The sequence below is a fragment of the Felis catus genome, chromosome E2 (assembly GCF_018350175.1).
Source record: "Felis catus isolate Fca126 chromosome E2, F.catus_Fca126_mat1.0, whole genome shotgun sequence".
Taxonomy (NCBI): domain Eukaryota; kingdom Metazoa; phylum Chordata; class Mammalia; order Carnivora; family Felidae; genus Felis; species Felis catus.
This window is the reverse complement of record NC_058382.1, coordinates 56,928,804-56,950,656: the sequence shown is the minus strand read 5'-3', so window position 1 is coordinate 56,950,656 and position 21,853 is coordinate 56,928,804. Positions and strand designations below refer to the sequence as shown.

The 21,853-nt window shown below is 49.2% G+C and overlaps 1 protein-coding gene and 1 long non-coding RNA gene across 3 annotated transcripts in view; both read right to left on the bottom strand.

The window, feature by feature from the left end:
• Window positions 1-4,088: 4,088 nt before the first annotated feature.
• Window positions 4,089-8,408, bottom strand: HSBP1. Its single transcript, XR_891191.4, has 4 exons — window positions 8,253-8,408; window positions 7,751-7,817; window positions 7,107-7,227; window positions 4,089-5,663 (listed from the first exon to the last, which is right to left on the bottom strand). It is a non-coding gene; the product is annotated as a heat shock factor binding protein 1 (long non-coding RNA).
• An 11,272-nt stretch (window positions 8,409-19,680) lies between these two features.
• CDH13 (cadherin 13) overlaps window positions 19,681-21,853 on the bottom strand; it is a 1,030,795-nt gene continuing 1,028,622 nt past the window's right edge. For both annotated transcript variants that reach the window (XM_003998309.5, XM_045046893.1), the window contains one exon: window positions 19,681-20,801. In XM_003998309.5, coding sequence (XP_003998358.4) covers window positions 20,794-20,801 — 8 coding nt within the window. In that variant the 3' untranslated portion in view covers window positions 19,681-20,793. The remainder of the gene's footprint in view (window positions 20,802-21,853) is intronic.

The window sequence follows — 21,853 nt, the reverse complement described above, 5'->3', positions numbered from 1 at the left end:
AGACAGAAGGTTGGCGGAATCCCATCTGATTTGCGCGGTGAATGCCGTCGCCCCATGAGCACCACTAGACAGACCTTCTCGAATGTGAGCTTGGAGCAGACCCTGCTGTCCGGGCCGGCTGCAGGGATTCTGACACGGTGGAGTTGGGTGCTGCCTGCTCATGGGGTTTTGACATGCTCCCCGGGGGACTGTCATGTGCAGCCAAGGCTGAGAGCCAGCTAATTCCTCATTTAACCGTCCCCGGTGTTACAATATGTAATCCGGAAGCTGCATCTGTAAGAGGTAACGCACTGTGGGGTGTCCACCAGAATCCTGGTTTTGTTCCTTGTCTCGTCTCCTAGGAGCATCCAGGGGCCGTTAGCAGGGGCCCCATACCAGGCGCAGGTTAAACCAAGAACGGGTTGGGCTGGGGTTTCTCCGCCTTGGCATTGTGGACACGTGGAGCCGGCTAATTCTCTGTGGCGAGGGCCGTCCTGTGCACGTAGGATGTTCAGCCGCATCCTGGTCTCTACCTGTTGCCAGTAGCACCCCCAGCCCCCAGGTCGTGACCGAAAGCCGAGAGTTGCACAGCTGTCACGCGGGGCCTGTCGCCTTGCCGGGGATTGTTTCAGGCACAGGCATCTAGGGATGGGCCGCGAGGTGGGAACGCCTTTGGGGAAACATTCTCCTCAACCTTAAAAAGACGTGGAGGGAGAGAGGTGTTCTCTTTCTGTGGGATGCACCAAGGTGGTCCATATCTGGGTCCCTGAGCGCATCGTGGAGGTGTGGACTTCACTCTTCCCGGAGCTACCCTTCCCTCGGAGTTGTCACCTTGGGAAGCGATCCCACCCCCAATAACGGCTGACAAGGCAGTGCCGTTATTGGCAGCTAAGCGTGTCCAAAGAGCTCGATCCTAAATTCGGGCAATTCTTCCTGGGCAACAGTACTGTTTCTCTTTGGAAGGCAGACATGTCTCCCTGTCCAATATGAATAACTGGTCAAAATGGACCCACCAAACAGGGAGCTATAGACATAGAGCACAGATTACCACCACCAAGCAGGGTAGCATCCCTGAGACATTTACGAACGTGCTATATAAACGTGCTTTGGCTTTGCTCAAGGAGAGAGCGACAAAGCATCACATTTCACCCGCGGTGGCCAGGGACCCAAGGAAGCAGATGCTCTCTATCTATTAGATACAAATCTAACCCTAGGCAGGTGTCTGAGGAACTTCCAGGCGCCTCTCTTGGTGAAAGCCTCAGCGTAGGAGAGGCAAACATTCGAAGTGCTTCCTTGGTAAGAGTCAGCCTGACGTGTAGAAACCAGCTCCCTTCCTATTTCCAAAGTGATTTGTGGGGCCGATGGTGTCATGTTGTCACGGGCCCTCTGATTTTTGTGTCCGGGCGGTGACTCACGTCCCCCCACCCCCATTTCCATTTACTGAAAAGTTTTTGTTTTTTGTTTTTTTTTTTTCCCAAAGAGGCTGCAGCTCAAAGCAGACACTTAACATTACTGGTAGGCTAAGATTCCAGGTGATGGCTGCATGGGTACCTTTTTAGGACTTCTGTACTCATCCGGGTTGTCATTGTTGTTGTCTTGTCGTTAACAAAGTGTCCCGAGAAGACGGTAGGGAAATCCGTCATTGTGAGAGGGGCTCTCTCTTCCCCCAAGGTGGGTCTCGGGGGTAAAATCTGTGCATGAAAAATGATTGGGTTGGAAAGGAACCGGACGAGAAAAGCAGTAGTTAGTATTCCCCATGGCTCTGTCAAGGGGAGCCTTCCACTCAACTGGACTTGTCTCTCAAATCACTTACCCAGGAAGAAACAAAAAAGAAGCTAGTCCGGGAGCACATGTATTCTCCGAGCCCCGAAAAGTTTTAATCTTGAATCAAAATTCACATCAACATGTTTACTATCGAATTTAGGTCACGTGTCATCGAAAACACAAAATCAGTCTTTTTTTTTTTTTTTTCAACGTTTATTCATTTTTTGGGACAGAGAGAGACAGAGCATGAACGGGGGAGGGGCAGAGAGAGAGGGAGACACAGAATCAGAAATAGGCTCCAGGCTCTGAGCCATCAGCCCAGAGCCTGATGCAGGGCTCGAACTCATGGACCACGAGATCGTGACCTGGCTGAAGTCGGACGCTTAACCGACTGCACCACCCAGGCGCCCCTCACAAAATCAGTCTTGAAACTGAATTTCAAGATCCGCTGAGGTAGTGGGTTGACGATGCCCAGGGAGTGCGGCCATCAATATTGGGAGATGTTGGCTCTCCTACGGAGGCAGACGAAACACAGCTGTGAGCTGTGGGCTCCGCCGTGGGACAGCTGTGGGCAGAGTCCCGGGTCGCTGCTTTCTGCCACGAGACCCCGCCCGACCCCTGACGATGGCTTCCTTCTGTTTAAACAGAGGACTGACCGGATTACAAACCTCACTCCAAGTTGTCCTGAGGATTAAGACAAAGTAACATAAAATGCTTTGCCCAGCGCATGGTGGTGGCTTCTAGGAACACTTGTAACGGGTGCCGGCCAGGACGGTTAACTGTCGCCAGTTACCGTTCAGGGTTAGATCTGACAACATAAGGTGCCAATTCCTCCACCTAAATCTAATTAAAATGTATAAACTGCAGAATACCAAAAAAAAAAAAAAAAAAAAAAAAAAAAAAAAAAAAAAAGAGAGAGAGAAAAGGAATATAATTATCCTTACAGGGAACCTTCAATGTGCAAACAGCACGTTTAAAGAAGTTCATTTTCAGTGGATGCTTTAGAGGACTCTACGTTCCCATAGCAACAGTGTTATAAAAGTGCCCTTAGGATGCCAACCACTCACAAAGACAAATTAACCTTTAATTACCCCAAATACTGGAGGTTTATTCTGAGAAGGTCAAACATGATGGGACTTTACTGGAAATGAAACGCTGGAAAAACAAAATTGGTCAGATGAGATCAAAGTGCTTTAAAATCCTGTGGCTTGAAAGAAAGGACCAGCTGGAGGCCCGGTGGGGAAGCGGATGGGCCCCCTGGGCTGGGAGGCGAGGCCCTTGGGTCAAACTTCCGCCTGTCTGGCTTGGCGCGAGCCCCTGACACTCACGGGGCCGAAGTGGGTTCCAAGCGGTCTTCGAACGGGCAAAGGCCGGTGGGAGAGCGGAGAGGCACAGACCTGCCGCCCCGAGATCCCGGCTGGACCCGAGGGGGGCCGTGCTGCTCCGCGCGAACACCCGCCGCGACCACCACGGCCACGCGCCCGCGGGACGGGCGCACCTAGCGGTGGCTGCAGCACACGAGGGGCTGGCGGCCCCGGGAGGGGGCAGCGGGTGGCCCCGGGTTGTGCCAGGAGGGCCGAGACCCGCTAGGCGGTGGGCAGCCAGCGCGGGGTGACGTAATTGCACGGGCAGCCGCATTCGAGGCTTCACCGCGGAGGAAATCCATCCCCCTGCACAGAAGTGAAGGCCTCACTGGGGTCACAAAGCTATTGGATATCAGGCTAAGTCAAGTCTTGCCCGGAGGCCTGGAGAACAGGTCAAGTGAGCGCTCGGGGATGCGGGCAGTTATAAATTGAATCCAAAGCTATTTATTGGATTACTTTAACGGCCATCTCCCCATGTGTATTTTACACACACTAGTTCAATCAAACGTTAATTAGGTGCTAAGTATAAAAAAAAGATCCTTGGTCAAATAATCTGGAAACTGGCAGGTGAGAAAGTTAAATCACATGTCTCTGCTGTGGGACCTCAAGAGCCTTTAATATGCTAATTTGCCCCGTGAATTTTCTTGAAGCGAATGGAGTAGGAGGCAAGTTTTCTAAGCCCAAGCGACCTAAGGCCTTCCTTCCCAGTGCCTCGCCCAGGACAAGCGTCCCTGGATGTGCGTGGGGAAGGTCTGCGACCGGGGCGTGGGAGGCACCAGCCGCCCTCAGCAGTGGGAAGGTGGCTCGCCCTCTCACACGACACAGCCCTGCCCACACCTCCCTTTCCCCTTTGGCCTTGGGCTACGTGTATGCAATCCTGTGATGGTTTTAGCCCCTCATCTGACACGGCGCGCACACCTATAATCTGAAAACGTAGAAAACCACACAAATCACTTGTGACACAAAGGAAGCTCCGACAGCAGGATTTCAGGCACCTTTATTCATGGCGGGTATTCCTGGTCAGGGGAGCCTGCCTCTGAAATCTTTTTCACGTAAGGAAGACAACTCCCACCCAAGTCCCGACAGCAATCGGCCGCATCACTTCCGCTTGCCACTGACCAGGCTCGCGAGCTTCGTGCACATGGGGGCTCCTGTCAGCTGGAGGCCAGCAGCCCCGGGGCTCGCGGCTCAGCCGTGCACGGCGTGGCCTACCGGCCCATCAGAGGAGTTTCAGGGCAGTAACAGTGGGTCATTCACTCAGCTCAGAGGAAACTTACTCCTTTGTGTTACCTACGTTATTTATAAATACGACAAGTTATTTCTCAATAATATTATATATTTGCAATACAAACACGACTGGTGATATAGGAAACTTTAAAAAAAAACTCACACTGTTCATTCAGGGTTTCTAAGAAGCACTAGACCATCCCTCAACTTTTCCCATTTTTTTTGTAGACGGAGTCACGTTTGCTGCGACAATCACAGGGATCTCGTGCACGGTCAGGGCCGGCCTCTAGGCTTAGCGCTCTGGGCACTGCCTTTTTGACTGGTAGGAGTTACTACCCCTGTCTCGTAAGGTCAATAATAAAACCATTACTCTGTAAGAATTTAGGTAAGAAATCGTTTCAAGAAACAGTAGATCTTAAAAACTTGAGCCTATGACAAGGCATTTACCATTTTCTAGCCGGGCTACGGCACGAACTTAGCATGATCTGCTCTCCGGTTCTGTTGCTTCTCCTGGTCAGTAGCTCCAAGACAAGACGGCGAGCTGGGTTGTGACATCCTGCCAGATTTTCAACGAGGACTATCGCAGACGAACAGCACAGGGGCCTACTCAAGTGTTCAAATCTCATGCAAAACTCTAACTAATGAACGCCTCACTACATGAGGCAGTTCTGTCATTTTCCAGATTTGAGAATTCTAACACACAAGCGGGAGTGGCCATTCCTCCTTACTCTGGCGTCTGACCTCAGAGCCTTAAGACATCAAATTGCGGTTCAACTTTGAATTTTGGCAACAGGGCAGCGCCAGAGATTTCTGAACGCACAATTTTTAAACGTTCTGAACCACTTGAAAAGTATCACCGACGTGCTATTTGGTGTCGGCTCAACAGTCACTCTGTGCTGAGAATCAGAGAGTCGTCAGCTTGCCAAACGTCTTCCTTCACAAAATCTGATTGGAACTGAAGGACCTACCATATGTCTAATAAAAATTTACACAGCAACTTTCATCAAACAGCAACTACTACAAAAGGAATGATAGAAAACGATGAGTTCACAAATATACACTAAAAAACTTGACAATTTTATGCAGGAACCGCCAAAGTTTTAGTGTTTAATATTTAACAGCACGACTGACCAAGGTCCAAGGTGTGACGTTACCATGTTCAAGAAACTGGGGGGAGAATCACTCTATGAACTAACTATGTAGTATGTGGTAAGAACGCACACTTTCTAACAGAAAACCTGTCTACGCATAGTAGTTGCTTCAGAAAGCCATTCGGTCTTCTCTTCGCTTGTAAAAACGGTGTTCCGGGTCTCAGGGTGAATCAGCAACCTGTTGGAAGAGAAAAAACCATCGACATGTTATGTTCAGAGAAGGACAAGAATGATACATACAATTAGCAACTATAAACCCTTTGAGAACCCTCTAGGGAGCTAAACTTAAGTTTCTCTGCAGATGCCCCAACAAAGATACAACAGATCGACTGGAAATCGTTACTTAAAAACTTCTGAAAGCATCCCAGCTTCTCTTGTTGTTATCCCCATCACTAAAGTCTCCAAGTTCACTTCACCTCCCGTCACTGCAGTTCTCGGGAGGATGTTCTCACTCACTGTGGCAGGACTTTGGACTGCCCCGCCGTAGGAGGCCCAGAAGCTTCTACGACTGGCAGGGCATTTCCCAGGACACCCCTACACAGGAATAAAGAGAGGACAACCCACCCGGAACTGTGTGCCTCACTCACACAGCGGATCAACCCAATCGGTCAGAGTAACAGCAAATTTCCAGGTCTTTTACCTCCCAAGTCTCTATTTTCTTGGACTTCAAAGCAACCTGTATTTTACAGCGACTTAGGATTTGGTCCAGCCAGGACATGCCCAGCACACTTAAGAAGACAAAAGGAATTTGGTGCCTTTGGCTGCGTATTCTGCTTGGCACCATAGTTACCAAAGAGTCTCCGGAAACTTTATTTTTATAGTGAGTTTTTAATTCACTGAATTAAACGGGATGAAAGTGAAAATCCACTGAATTAAATGGGCTCAAAATGGGATGAGAGAAAAGGGAGTTTCAAAACTACTTCTGGGTTGCGATGAGGTAGCTATCATCGTCATGGAAAGCCTTAAAACGAGAAAGTCACCACGGGGAAACTGGAGGCCAAGTGCATCTCGCGGCCTTGCTACATGGCTACTTTCAATTATCAGTCTTTTGTCGGATATCTGGAACTACGTAGTGGGAATTTAAATCAACTTATTCGTCTTTTCTCGGGTATCTGGAACTACGCGGTGGGAATTTAAATCAACTCTAGGGTGAAGGCTTAACGTGGCCTCATCTAGTTCATTGAAGTCACAATCAGCTGCCGTCCGGGCATTTATCTAGTGCAGGAATTCAAAGCATTTATGAAGGCGGCAATGTGGGGTCTGGGTTATCAAAAAAAAAAGAAATAAAAAAAAAAAAAAGAAGAAGAAGAAAAATCTGCCAGTGGTAAGAATTCTCAGGCCAACGAAACGCATTTCTTGGGTTCTGGCTGCCATGATATAAACTCAGTGACTACCTAATTAATGTTAACCAATTACCTTAACTAATACGGATGCAGGTCTCATTAATAAACACTGGGAAAATAAACTCCTGCTAACGAATTCGGCATGAAAAATCTGCAAGCTCGGAGCCCGCGGAGGGGCCGGTACAAGAGATGCTCTGGGAAGTGACGGGCAGAAAGTCTGACCGCACGGAAGTCACCGCGACGCACACGCGCCATCCCGAGGCTGTCCCTTCCCTCACCTTCAACTCTTTGGCGTGGCTGGGATCTTGCTTTCGCCTTCCAGTTCTTCCACGCCAGCCTGTGTCATGAGGTCTGCAATGTTTTTCTCCAGGTCGTCAATGCGACTGCTCATGTCATCAAGTGGTGAAGTTAAAGGCCACACACAACCCACACCCCTCACTCCTCACCCTTCCCCTCCAGGGCCCCTGGAGACTTCGGCCCCCCGCACAGCTGTCTCAGCGGAACTGCCTTTTCCAACTTCCTTTGAGTACCGACTTCTGCTGGCCAAGAGCGCGGGGGTCTGGGGGCTACGGTCACATCCCAGCCCTGCCCTTTACTAGCTCTGGGACCTGGGCAAGTTCTTGCAACCTTCCGAAGCTTCCGCGGTCTGCATGGGCTAACTAAAGGGAACACTGTCACTTCAGCAGTCTACACTGCTGGGAGACTGGAAGTCCCCCGCGGCCAGGGGTCCAGCTCAACTGTATCCCCAGCCCTTGGCACAGTACCTAAGACTACATCCAAAATCAGTACCAAAAAAGAAAAAAAAAAGAAAAGAAAAGGAAAAAAGGTGGTGAACGACCGCCTGAGGCTGTCCCGCAAACCTCACGTTTGTCAACACCGCCGCCCGGACGCAGGCGAGGCTAACCACGCGTACAAAGGATATTTCTGCCGATGATCTGGTCGGACATGGTCTGAAATTTATCTTGCATCTGTTGTAGGAGCGTCTCCACCTACGAAACAGTGACACACGGCACCTCGCGCTTGCCCCGAGACGCCTGCGCGGGGTCAGCACGGGAGGGGGTGGGCCCGGTGCCCGTCCGGCCGGGGCCTCTCCCTCTCCGGGTTTCGGTTTCCCCGCCCGTCCAGTGGGCCCTTTCCCGTCGCGGCCGCTGCGAGTCACAGTTCGCCGGGCCTTCCTCTCGTTTGGGCGGCGTGGAGGCCTCGGGGCGTGAGGGGGAGCGCGGGCAGAGCGGGGGGTGCGGGGACTGGGGGTCGTCCGGGGCGGGGGGGACGGCTCAGGGACAAGCGAGCGCGACTAAGGGAGGGGAGGCCGGGCCTGGGGGCCTCGGCCGGCGAAGCCTCTGGAAACCCGGCCCCGCGCGGCCACGGAGAGGGCGCTTCGGTCCGGGGCTCCCGCGGCCTCGGGCCCGGCAGGCGTCCCTTACCACCGAGGTGAGGTCCTGCATGGTCTTGGGGTCAGTCTCGGCCATCTCCCCGGTTCCCAGCTTGGCGGCGAAGTCTCAACCGTCACCTGCACTTCCGTTTGTCCGCGCACACACCCCGCCCCTTGCGGTCTCCTCTCGCGAGAGGAGGCAGGCCGCGGGACCGCGAGGCGTTGTGGGAATCGTAGTTCGCGGCACGGGCCGGAAGGGAGGGTCTGCGTTCTCGCGTTTCCGTTCCGAGCGAGGCCCCGCCCCTGGAGGCCCCGCCCCGCACTGAGCCCGGGTGGAGAAAAGGGGGCAGGCCCTGTCCTGGGGACCGCGGGAGGGGATGGTGATCTTGGCCTTTTCCCAGGCTGTCGTTAAAGGCCATGCTGTTTTGTTTGGCCTGTTGGGACGCACTTACTGGGCGCCTGCGAGGTCCCAAGCCCAGGACTGTGCCACCGCCTGCCCTCCAACAAAACCCTGCAACCCCCGAGTAGGGAGAAGGGGGTCGGGTCCCTGGAGCCGGAAAAATGAGGCCCCGGGTGTGAGAGGCACGCCCACCATGCACACAATGCCCAGCTGCAGGCCTGGTCACACCCTAGACCCCAGCGTTCCTCCTTCTTCCCAGGAGGGTCGAGTGGAGGTGCTGCACATTTGGCACATTTGGGCAGGTTGTTTTTGACTTTGCAGCATAACGTACGTTCCGGATGGTGCAGAAATCCCAAGTGACTTTTCTCCGAGTTAACCTGTTAACCAGCTCCAGGGCAGGAAATATGACCGGCCTCCAGGAAGCCCCTCACCTCAGCCCCTTTGCTATCACCCCCCAGCCCACCCACCCACGAGGGGCACAATCGTTTGTCTCCTGTGTTTCCACGTCGTGTGAGTGGAACCAGACGGAAGCTCTCCCTAGCGCCGGGCTCTTTCATTCAACATGATGGCCCATGCTGTTGAGTGGTCGAGGTGGGGGCAGCGGCGGGGTTCAGCGGCTGGATTTGGGTGTTTAAGGAGGGGGCTGCTGCTGAGTTGGGACCTTGAGTTCCAGCCTCACAGGTGGTTTTGGGATTGGGCCTCATTAACAAGGGGGTAGGTGAGTCCTGGGACTGAAGGCCTGTCATGTTCCAGCAACTGTTCACACAGGGTAGCTAATTTAAGGACTGTGGGGCTCAGCAGCAGCTTGATTTTAGCTGCAGAGAAGGCTGTAGGCCTCCCCCCCCCCCCCCCCCCCCGCCAGCATCTGTAAAAAACCTGGGGTGGGGGGCTGGCCATGGGGAGGGTAAGACTCAGCTCTCTTCACCAGCTCTGCCCCCTGACTTCACCCACTCGTGTCTCCTCGCCTCTGCCCACCACCTCCCTTTCCACCCCACCCCAGACCTTCTTTCCCATGACAAAGGGGCAAACCTCTGTATTTGGTTGTTGTTAACTGCTATGTGGTTGGTACTTTACCTGATTACTTAAAAGAAACACCTCTCTGTGTTCTAACCTAATCCTCAGAAGAACCCTGTGATATGATTACAACCATTTTCCAATTTTGAGAAAACGGACTGGAGAGGCTAAGGCTCTTAAACCGGGTGGTCACATTAGGAAGAGACAAGACGTGATCCCAGGGCTTTCTGACTCTACCTTCTCCTGTTTCTATCATTCTAGAATTCTCTGAGTTGCCCGAGTTTAGAAGCAATGTTGCACAACAGCGGCACCTTTGGCATTTTGGGTCATAATTCTCCGTTGCTGTGGGTGGGTGGGTGGGGGGTGCGGCGTGCCCTGTACATTGTAGGATGCCGAACAGCTTCTCTGACTTCTGCCTGCTAGATGCTTCCACTTCTAGATATTCTAGATACTGCCCACTGTCTCCAGGGGTTGGGAGGAGTTGCCCTCAGTTGAGAACTAGTCGCTTTAGAAGGATCTATGGACGTTGCCTAGAATTCTGTTGACTCTGTCTTCAAGTATGAATTTATTTTCAGTTGGGGCATTCCTTGAGACTATTCCTCTGGATATATTGACATTGGCCTATCCATTGACATTGGATAGGTTTCCTGGGCCTGCTGGAACAAAGCACCACCCACTGGGAGGCTTAAAACAACAGACATTTATATTCCCACAGCTCTGGAGACCAGGAGTCTGAAAGCAGGGTGGCAAGGTGTTGGTGCCTCTCTCCCAGCTTCTGGTGGTTGCTGGCAATGCTTGGTGGCCCTTAGCTCATAGATGCACCTGCCCATCTCTGCCTCCGTCTCTTCACATGGGCTCCTCCCTGGGTGTGTCCTCTCCTTAGAAGGTCACCAGTCATGCTGGATTGGGGACCCAGCCTGTTCCAGTATGACCTCATTATGCCTAATTACCCCTGCAGAGACCCCGTTTCCAAATAAGTTACATTCTGAGGTATTAGGGGTTAGGATTTCAACATGTCTTTTTTTCTGGAAGGGGCGGTAAAGCAGCTGGTAAAGTTACACCACGTGAAATCTGCAACCCACACCGTATTTTATAAAGTGTCTACATAAAGCTCTGGGATAATTTAGCTGGAATCCTGGGTAGGATTTCAGGCCTTCTTGCTTCTTGCTCCAATTATTGGGGCTCCCCCACTCTGCACAGAAGCCTGGATACCCACACTCTGGATTTCCAGCCAAATTTGGCTTATGGCTGTGAGCAACACAGAATGGGAATTAGCATGAAGACCTACAGTTTTGGTGTGCGCGTGTGTGTGTGTGTGTGTGTGTGTTCCTGCAGGAGACTTGAGTCCTTTTCATTCCGATTGAAAAGTTCTTTTACATAAACAGCAAACAAACTTGACACCGTCTAAGGGAGCCTTTTTTTTTTTTTTTTTTTTTTTTTTTTTGCACTTAAGCAGAAAGACGGCGTACTTTTTTTGTGTGGAGACCAAGGTCTTTTATAAAAGACCACTTTAATTTTTTAAATAAATGTTTAAAAAATGTTTATTTCTTAGAGAGAGAGAGAGAGCGAGAGAGAGAGAGCACACACACAAGCTGGGAAGGGGCAGAAAGAGAGGGAGACACAGAATCTGAAGCAGGCTCCAGGCTCTGATAGGTCAGCACAGAGCCTGATGCGGGACTTGAACCCATGAACTGTGAGATCACGACCTGAGCCAAAGTCAGACACTCAACCGACTGAGCCCCCCAGGTGACCCAGAGACCAAGGTCTTTTAAGGAGCTGCTTTACACAAAAATTTCCCTGATTTATAGTCGTGGCTGATACACTTACTCTGTGAGGTTGATATACTGAACATAACTGAATACTGTTCCATTAGCAAAACTATTGAATTATGTGTAAGGCACAAGTAGTTAACCTTTAAAAACGCAGCTTTGAACAATCCTCGTTTAAACCTTGATTTAAAAAAAGATCTGTGTAGATGAATTAATTGCATAACTGAAGTCATTCCCTCTCCCCCTTCTGAGGACGGTTTGGTTTTACGTGAGCCAATGTGGCACTTTCCTACTGGGTCCCTGGTTCCAGCCGGGCTGGCCCCGCGCCCCTCCTTCCCCGGGGCCTCGGATCGGGGGAGGTGTCCCTGCACAAGGGTGGTCACCGGGCAGTGAGACGCTGCGTGTGCCCTGTAAGCAGAGACGGCCCCTGGAGAACCTGCCACTCACCTTCTCCCTGTCTGCACCTGCTTCGGGGCCATAGGCCCAGCGCTGTTCTGAGCTGCTGTTCGCCTGCTCTGCTTCTCTCCCCGGCTGTCCGGTTGTCCCATGCGGCTGCGCGGGAGCACCCCCTGCCCCAGGGCTGGCTGTGCCGCCGCGTCCACCGGGGGTCTGGGCGCGCCAGCCCCCAGCCTTGCGTGGACGCTCCAAAGCTCCCCGGTCTCTCCCAGCCCAAGGTTTCCTTCCTTCAACCTCAGAGGATAACCTTGCATTCTGTTCTACAGGGACAATAGAGACTATCATCACCTGGGTCCTACCGTCACATAAGTACCCGCCCGGGCATCATTCCAGCCCGGTCTGCCTCCAGAACAGGTGGCCTCCCGTGGGGCGCTGGGCCCTGGACCCCTCAACCCGCTCCGGGAACTCGCCTCCTCCATTTGCCCCGCCCCTGCCCGTGGATGTCTTCCTCCCAGCATATAAAAGTGGGGGGTGGGGGTGGGGGTGGGGGTGGGGGCGGGGAAGGAAAACAAAACCACTCCAACAAGGTGCCCCTGTGCCGTTCTGTGCCACCACTCAAGAGCCAGGGTTCTAGAAAGAGGAGGACACGTCGCCTTCAGTTACTGGATCTGAGACGCTCCCTTCTATTCACGCAGTTTTGCCTGTTTCCTTTCTATCAAAATGTATGGAGGTGATTCTGGATGGTTCGAGGGCGTTGTCTGCACGAGTGAGACCCACCTGGAAGGCAGTTTTTCAGTCCTTCCTCATTTCACTTTGCTGGCGAAAGGTGCAGGATCCCTGTGGGGTGTAACTGAGTCTGAGTCCCGGCTAAAGCTAGGTCATCTCTCCTTTTCACACAGGGGAGTATCCTGCCCAGACTTCAGTGCACATAATGTCTAGGTAACAGCTAATTATCTTCTTGGTTTTCATTGCATTTATTTTATTATTATAAAAGGGAGAGAGAGACACACACACAGAATCCGAAGCAGGCTCCAGGCTCTGAGCTGTCATGTCAGTACAGAGCCTGATGTGGGGCTTGAACTCATGAACCATGAGATCATGACCTGAGCTGAAGTCAGACGCTTAACTGACTGAGCCACCCAGGCGCCCCTTGGCACGTTTTTTATACATTTTTTTAAGACCATTTATTTACTATTGAGAGACAGAGAGACACAGAGCATGGGAGGGGCAGAGAGAGAGGGAGACACAGAATCCGAAGCAGCCTCCAGGCTCCAAGCTGTCAGCACAGAGCCCGACGCGGGGCTTGACCCCATGAACCGTGAGATGATGACCTGAAAGGAAGTCGGATGCTCAACAGACTGGGGCACCCAGGCGCCCCTGACCTTGGCTATTTGTCAACACTGTGGCAATGAACATGGGAGCCCAGTGATCTCTCCAAGATCCTGGTTTCAGTTTCTTTGGGTAACTACCCAGAAGTGGGGTTGCTGGATATCATATGAGTTCCATTTTTAATTTTTGGAGAGCCCTCCCTCTGTCTGTGAGCAGCACTGTTGATGGAGACTGTGAGCCAGGCAGTTGGACCGGTGGCCAGTTGTTAAGATCCGTCGGTGCTGTAAACTTCCCACCCCACCCGCCCCCTTTTCTCTGCTGCTAGCTGTCCCCAGACCCTTCGGCTGTGCTGATCCCCTCGGTGTTCTTGGCAGGACGAGACATGAGTGGCAGTGTCCCGCAAAGCTGGGAAGCAACGTTTTGGGGGCAGAGAAGAAATGTGGATTTGGAGGTCTCAGCCCTGAGCTGGGCTGCCTTGGGGGAGGGGTAAAGTGACACTCTTATCTCTTCAATGCATCTCTCCTCTGTTGTGTTTTTTTTTTTTTTTTTTTTTTTTGCACCACTGAAATGCTGGAACATTCCAGGCATATTTCTGGGCTCCCCAAAACATGTTCTCATCTGTGAATGGAGGTTAAAATTGGTGTTTCTATGGCGGGGTTGGGCGCGGGTGGATGGGGAGACATATAAGGACTGGTATCTCTCGTTCTGCCATTTTGCTATTGACTTTCATTGTTACTTTAGTGCATCCCAAGGGATACTGGCTTTTCATTCATGGTAAGAATATACAATTTTCTTGGAAAATACATGAATTTAAGCAAAAATTATCAATTTAAAATTATACAGTTTAAAACTGTAGTTGCCCTTGGTAGGACGGGTGCATTGGGATGGCGGGATTTGCCGAGGTCGTAGAGAGACATCGTTCGATCGTGAAGATGTTCTTACAGGATTAAAGTTCAGCAGCTGCTGGCCTCAGAGAAGACAGGGGAGCAAAGGGGAAAGGGGTGGTGCTTGCTGTGAAATTGCACATCATTCCATCCTTTGGGAAGGGGAAGCAGGAGGACATATTTGCTGAACCACCCTACCAATGTGACAATTGTAACATTGGAACATCGAACCCATTTTCCTTGGGGACATATCTCCAGAAGGACAGTGGGGAATTACTGCAGGTTCCAAATACCCCTTTTGTACAGGACAAGCATTCGAGGTACCAGTAACCCTCCGGAGGGAAGACGCGGCCCGGCTGGCCCAGGGAGGGGGCAGGGCAGAGTTTTCAGGATCTTGCAAAGGTGGGGCCCTATTTTGGAGAGGGGCGTCTAGTTCTGCCAAGTTTAATTTAGAAACGCCTTCGTCCAGGTACCAGTGCTCCCGGCTTGGATTCCCGTGTGAAAAGCAAGTTTTGCTGGGATCTCTGGAGTGTGCCCTGGGGAGCATTCCTGGATCCTTTGTCCTGTGCACAAAAGCAGGGGAAGGTCTCTTGGGAGGCTGCTTCCAAAAGAACAGAAAATCGCTTTTATGGAGAACAACGGTACGTATGATCAGGGGTGTTCGCGATCCGTCTTGAAGTGTTTTGCTTTGGGTTTGAAGTGTCAGTTTACGTTTCCCATGCTCATTTGTGGCAATTTTCCGAATTAGCGTCTCCATGATTGGCTGCCAAGGAATCGCTTTCCTATTTATTTACCCAAACTAGCAATTTCCCGGAGACAGATGCCCCGGGGAGGAAGGAGACGTTTCAGGAAGACTCTGACTTGCAGGTTCGGTTTTCTTCAGCTTCACTCACCCTGTCCTGCCAGATTGTCTCGTCACCATCAATTTCATGTACTGTGTGTGAGGGTACGGCCTCGGTGGTTTCTTCCGGGTGACAGGTGGGTGGTGCTGTCTCAGGGTAGAGTGGAAAAGCGCCCGTGCTGGAGTCACGCACGCGGCTCACTAGGCAAGACCCAGCATGAGATCGTTTTAACTCGTGAGCCCCCTCTTATCATTGTACCGTGGAGACAAGGTCTATTCCAACATTCCATGCATTATATGATATACGTAATGTATAATGATGTTCCATATAAATTACATATGTATAATAGGTGTATACTTACCTACATACTTACACATGTAAATACCTACCTACCTACATATGTAAATTATCTGGTCTGTAGGAGGCAGTTATTTACATTTTTTAAAATGTTCATTTATTATTTTTGAGAGAGAGAGAGAGAGAGAGAGAGACAGAGTGCGAGTGGGGGAGGGGCAGAGAGAGGGAGACACAGAATCGGAAGCAGGCTCCAGGTTCTGAGCTGTCAGCACAGAGCCCGACGCTGGGCTCGAACCCATGAACCGTGAGATCATGACCTGAGCTGAAGTCGGACACTTAACCGATTGAGCCACCCAGGCACCCCACATAGGAGGCACTTATTAAATATTACCACCTTTCTTCTCTTTTGTTAAGGACCTCCCTAAAGGAATCCTGCTTGCTTTCTATCATCTATCAATCAATCAATCAATCAATCTGGTTTGTTTCTATCCATTTCTCTCTCAATCGCTCCCTTATCTTTGTCTATCTGTATCTGTCTCTGTCTGCCCATCATCTGTATCCATTTATCTATGTATATACTTATCCCCATATCTATATCCACCCAATCTATTATTCTTTCTATCATCTATCTTATCAATCATCTATCATCTATCTTATCAATCATCTATCATGTATCTATTATCTATCATCTATTATCTATCTATCTATCTATCTATCTATCTATCTATCATCTATCTATCATGTATCATCTATCTGTTTTTCTCAAATCAGAGGGATCTGTTATGAACAAGGAAGGGAGAAGAGTTAACTATCAGGAAGGCAGCACTTGGTTTTAGCCTTGGCCTTTCAACATTATAGGCCATCCAGAGCACCATTTAAACAAATATCCCTTTTGCTCTGCCACTGTGTTGAAACTGTACTAAAGACAGTCTAAGACCGAGGACACCCTTAAAAATCCCAGATAACCTTTATTTAACTATTTCACAAATAACTTACAAGTTTCTGTGCAACTACATGGTAAATAAAATGCCGATTTACGTCTCCGAGACCCTGAGCAATTCAGCAGCTCGAGCCCAAAGGAACGGCACTACCATAGAATTAAACATTTTAAAGTGATACACTTTTATCCCTTTTGAGTGTTTATGATAAAAATCTGTTTGAGATTTTTGAAAATTTGTATCTTGGGAGGATACATAATATTTACCACCAGAACGGGGTTGATGTGGGTATGACATCACAGACTGTTTTTCATATGGCCTTCATTTCCAACTCTTCAATAATCTAAATCTGTGTATATTATAGATAAAGAATGACTTTGCTTTCTAAAGGAAAACCTTTGAAAAAAGCAGCAGAAAATGGAAATTTTCAGCTTATACTTAAAGTGCTGCTAAAAGCCACTTTCTCAAAGGCTCCGTAGCTTCATGGTGAAACTTATTGTGGTCTTATTACACCTGCTTCTTTTCACCAAATCCCTACCAACCAGCTGACGCAAGCCCAACAAAATGGTTCAAAGGCTTATCAAGCTCAGCAGCCCTCCAATGATTAATATGATGATAGCGATGTAGGACGAGCGATAGGAAGAGACTTTTCTGCTTACTGAGTTTGATGAATATCTAAGTTGTTTCTGCTCATAGCCTTATTCTTCAGTTATGCAATTAAAGTTCTTATCTGAAGTCCTTGTTCACAGGCTCATCCACCCTTTTCTTCTGTGTCTACATATTTTGTATATGCTTCGATATAAACACGGTCAACGCTACAGCATTTTTTTTTTTCCAGTAGTGGGCTAACCCATCAGCAATAGGAGATCTAAGAAGGGCAACACATTTTACCTACAAAAGAAGTGTTTGTTGCTGTGGCTGAACTATTATGAAAGCATCTAACCACCATTGTATGAGAAGTTCCAACTCTCAACAGGCAGTTAAGAAGACGGATGCATCATCTTTGTGAAAGGTGCAGCCAGATCATTGATGATGATGGTGACGGTGGTGGTAATGGCGATGACTGATTTATTACTCAGTGGTTAAACACAAAAGCTAGGTCGTTCTTTCTCAGTGCTCACCTTTATCTTATTGTGATTCACCTGTCGGTTAGTGCTTCAGAAAACTTGACATGAAGAGGTTAATGTTCATTAAACAACATTAAAACAAAATTAAAACATTACAAAAACATTAGAAAAAAATAGAAGTGCTTGGAGATACTTTAGTTTGTCTGTAGCTGAGCTCAGGGCAAATTCCTGAACGCCCTACCCTCTTTCTCCCTCGGCTCTCCCTCCCCTCCGTTGGTTTGGGCATGACTGGGTACTTGGGAGGACACAAGTGTACTTTGGGCTACCTGAGATATCTAATTAACCTTGTGGGAGTCCCTCATGTACCTTCACACAAGCCATGGGAGGGAAAGGAGGGAATAGTGAAGAAGAGACTATCTTGCGCAGTAGACATTTCTAAGCTTTAGTATGAATTGAGAATGGTGTTCACGGTTCTTGACCGAAAGCTCTTAGAACTAAGAACTAGCAGCAGGTCTATTTGCTCGGTCTGGATGGATAGCCCTGCTAACTGAGGCTTCAGACTAGGGTTTTCTGGTCTGAGGGAGACACTTTGTGTGGTTTTACTGCACGGTTGGGAGGGGCGCTGTGGCCGAGTGGGAACCACAGGTGCCCCGGAGCAAAACGGGCTGGGTTCTCGTTCTGGAGGCCACTTACCTTGGGCAAGCCAAGAGTCACGGCAGGTACATCCACGTGAAACGATGTGCATTTGGAGGAAGAGGCAGTGTTGAAGGTAACTTTTTTCGAAATTGGAAAATGGTCGCGCGTTTTTGTTGAAACAAATTATCAGAAATAAGCTATCGTGTGTAAAGCGGGGAGGAAAGATTTTTAATCAAGGTGGTTGATGTATTCATAAGACAGTGGAGAAAGTGTGACCGTCCACTCAGCGGAAATAAAATCCTCGGTTTTGTGCTCAGCGATCGAGAAAAGCAATTTCTGGCTCTTACTTTTTTGGTTTTTAATAACTCAGACTAAAATAAAATGGATTGGTAATAATGAGATAATGCTTTGATTTCAATGGACAATATAAATGTGTTCTAGCAACTTAGAAAACATTCTGCAGTTCAGGAAATGCTACCACTTTGGTTTCAAAGAGTTGGTCTTTTTTTTTTTTTTTTAAGGATTAGAAAGAGCTACACTCTAGAAATCCGTCTGTCCTGATGAGAACTCTGGGGACAGGGGGTGTACTTAAGTAGGGGAAAATTAAGGCATATTCTACTTGCTAAGGAAGTATGCACTTGATTCCTCTCTTCCGGTGTCCTAAGCCAAGTTAAGCCAAGGGTTTGATTTGCAAAGTGCGGGAGAGGCTTGAGAGAGGAGACTTGTTGGTTTCAGTGAATGGGCCACTCGACAACCGTATTTCTCCCGGGGGATAGTCCAGGTTCATGAAGGAGGGTGAGCTTTCTGATGGTTGGTTAGCTAGCCTCTGGGCCAGGCTGCCGCCCACCTGGCCGTCTGAAGATGCTCCTCGGCTCGTTCCCGGCGTGAGCATTCTCGCCCTGCCTTGCAGGAAGCCGGAAGGGAGGTTCGCCAGGGAGACACGAGCCTGCGTGCTATAAAGCCCGAAGAGGAAATCTCGTGAAGTGTGAGCGTGCAGGCTTGGGTCCCCTGCCCCTGGGCCCACTCCATGCCCCTGGTGGACAACCTATCTGCCATATTTGGGACGTAGCACCTTCTGACTGACCACCGGACTCGTTCAAGAGAAATACACCCATGCTCTGGGACTGTAGGCACATGGTTGTGACTGCGTGTCGTGCAGTCATCAAGGTGAGGATGGTCTCGCTCCCGAGTATGTGGTCGTCTTCACAGCCGACTGCAAGATGCTCAAATCGTTCATAGGATGGACAGGATGGGTGCGTCGCCCAGGCTGTGAGTGCGTGCTTCTGGCTTTACAGACGCACTCTCCACTAACAGGAGGTGTACGGGGAACCCCAAATGACCAGTCAAAAAATGTGAACCCGCACTAAGGCAAGACCTTGTATCGGCAACATCAGACACAACATAGAAATCAGAGAAGAGCTACTGTCCAGCCGTTTTAACCACCAATACCCATTTATTTTAATGGAAAAAAAAATCTCTGCATTCTATATGCTCCAAAAAGACTTACTATTGAAACAAATACAATATATGGAACTCTATCTGCATAATTTCACTACAATAAAGACAACAAAGGACTCCTACTTCCTATCGAAGGCGAACTGAAAAACACAGGTGCAAACGTAGATTGCGTAAGAAAGCGTGGGTGTGCATGTGTGTGCACGTGTGTGCATGTGGTTAAAACCTTTAGTAAGCAACTGTATTAAAATATGCTAAGACACTTACCTTACCCTAGTTTGTGGCGCGCTCTAATAAGAAGCCACGGGCTGTCACTAGTTTTGTCTGATAGAAAAATTTGGCGTGAGCTTGGATGGTTCTCTACGGTTTATCAACGAGAAGATCGTCTTAGTACGGGTTCTAGCTTTTCTCTTAGTTTTATATGCTCACAGAATAAAAATCAATTACTTCTCATACATAATGAACATCTTTTATTTTCAGGTTTGCAAACAACGGTAGTCGGTTCACACAAAAGGGTACTTTTAAAACTACCTGTGTTTAGTCTATTTTACGCCTGTATATATGAAACAAACAGTGTGTATGTGCATAAAGGTATGTCTATACATGTGGGCATATATGTGTATACACGCGGTTCCTGCTGACTGCCTCCCGTGCACGTAGGACCCCCACCATGAGACGTGCAATTGTACGTACATCGGGGAGAGAGAGATTCTCCGCCGTGATCCGCGTCCTCGTAAGAATCCGTGGGACTGGATTCCGGACACGTACAAATGCAGACAGATGCCCACGAGATAATATTTGAGCCCTTTTCTTGGCGTTCGATGGTAACGTTTGCTGCTCTGCTCCTCTCCGCTTTTTCTGAGGATCACGGCATAGGATGGCAGTGAAAAATTGGTTGCAATCCTTTCCTGGAGAGGAAGGAAGGACTTCTGTCTGTGCTCTCCCTCTCTGCAGACCTGCCTGGCTGGTCATGGCAGTGTTCGGACCGAACGGGACCGCGCAGGAGCGTCGGCTCTGGGGTCTGTACTAATGCCCAGCTTGATGCTGAGGCCCTGGGCTGGGGGGGGGGGGGGCAGCTGCATCACTTCCATCCTTTTTTTGTGTGTAACCTCTCAATATCAAAACTAGGCTCCTTCTGTATAGTTTCTCTCTATAAATACTGTGTATATACACATACAGATCCTCACACATGTACAAATACTAACCCACAGACGAAGCTGTATGTGTGGAAAGCTGACTAGCAACATGGCAACACATCAGAAAAAGTAGTCATTGTTCCTGCTCCCTGCTCCCAGAAGGTCAAGTTATACGCCATGATCTTTCAACGTTCAGGGAAATTCAGAAGATTCCGCTAAAGGAGAAAGGAAGATTCTGCCAGAATGGTGAAGAACAGACCCAGTGGTATCGCAAAGAAAACAAAAATCTGGAACAATTGAGGCCTAGTTGTGAAGTTCGAGAGCTGTAAACTGCAATCTTCAGATTTGGATGGTTGTTTTTTCTCTTTTTCTTTTTCTTTTTCCCGTTGCTATGGAAACGTGGTAGTCAAGCTTCGGATGTCAGGAGTTCTCACAGACCTGAATGGAAAAGATTCAGAGCGAAGTCAAGGAATATCGCAACTTGATTGAAAACGTTTTAGCTAAATGTGAGATAAATGGCTGATAAGAGGTGATAAACACATTCATAAACACGGCACTGCCTTGGGGAAGAGAAGGGATAGCTCTGGTGGTTCATGTCTTAAAAAGCAGGATCTGTCTGAAAACGCCAATGCCAAGCCCTTCATCTCAGACTGACCAGCGGTGACGATCTCTGCGACGTTGAGCCCTTGCGCCTTAGCCCAGAACCTGGATGTCTTATGGACAAGTTGACGTGGTAACTTAGAGATTGATGATTATCATCCCAGAAATTAATTTTTGGTCACAGAGAAGTGTGAGAGAGCTGTTAGCGGTTCTGCAGACACGGCGTATGACTCCCGTGGCTGTGGTGACAAAAGACCACTTAGTGCTTAGAGCTTAGTGGCTCGAAATACCAAAACTTAGTCTCTTCCAGTTCTGGAAGTCGGAAGTCCAAAATGCGTCTTAGAGGGCTAGAGTCAAGGTGTTGGCAAAGCTGTGTTCCTTTTGGGGGCTCCAGCAGAGAAGCCGCTTCCTTGCCCTTTCCGGCTTCCAGAAGCCCCCCTGTATTTGGCTCATGACCCCTTCCTCCAGCTTCACGGCCTGGACTGTCTCATCCGAGAGTACTGCTGTCACCAAAACTGTGGTTATTCTCTAAGATGTACACCAGCCTGGGTCTCCCCTCTGCCTGATAATAGCACGAGCTTGGTTCTCTGCTGTTTTTGCTTTATTATTAGTATAATATCTTGGGTTTGTACAGGGGAATGGTACCACTAAAACTCGTGATATAATCAAAGAAATAAAAATGTGTAAAGGTCAACCTACGACAGAAGTGTAGTTCCTGCTGGAATGAACCGATGGCTAGAATATAGTAGATTAATTCCGTAAAGCTTGGGCCCTTTCATTCAAAACGTGCCGCGGAGCTGATTGGGGTATAAAACACACCTAATTCTGTACCCCGTTGCTTTCAGAGGTGAATCCTATCATTTATCTGCTTGGAAAATTTAAAACAGCTT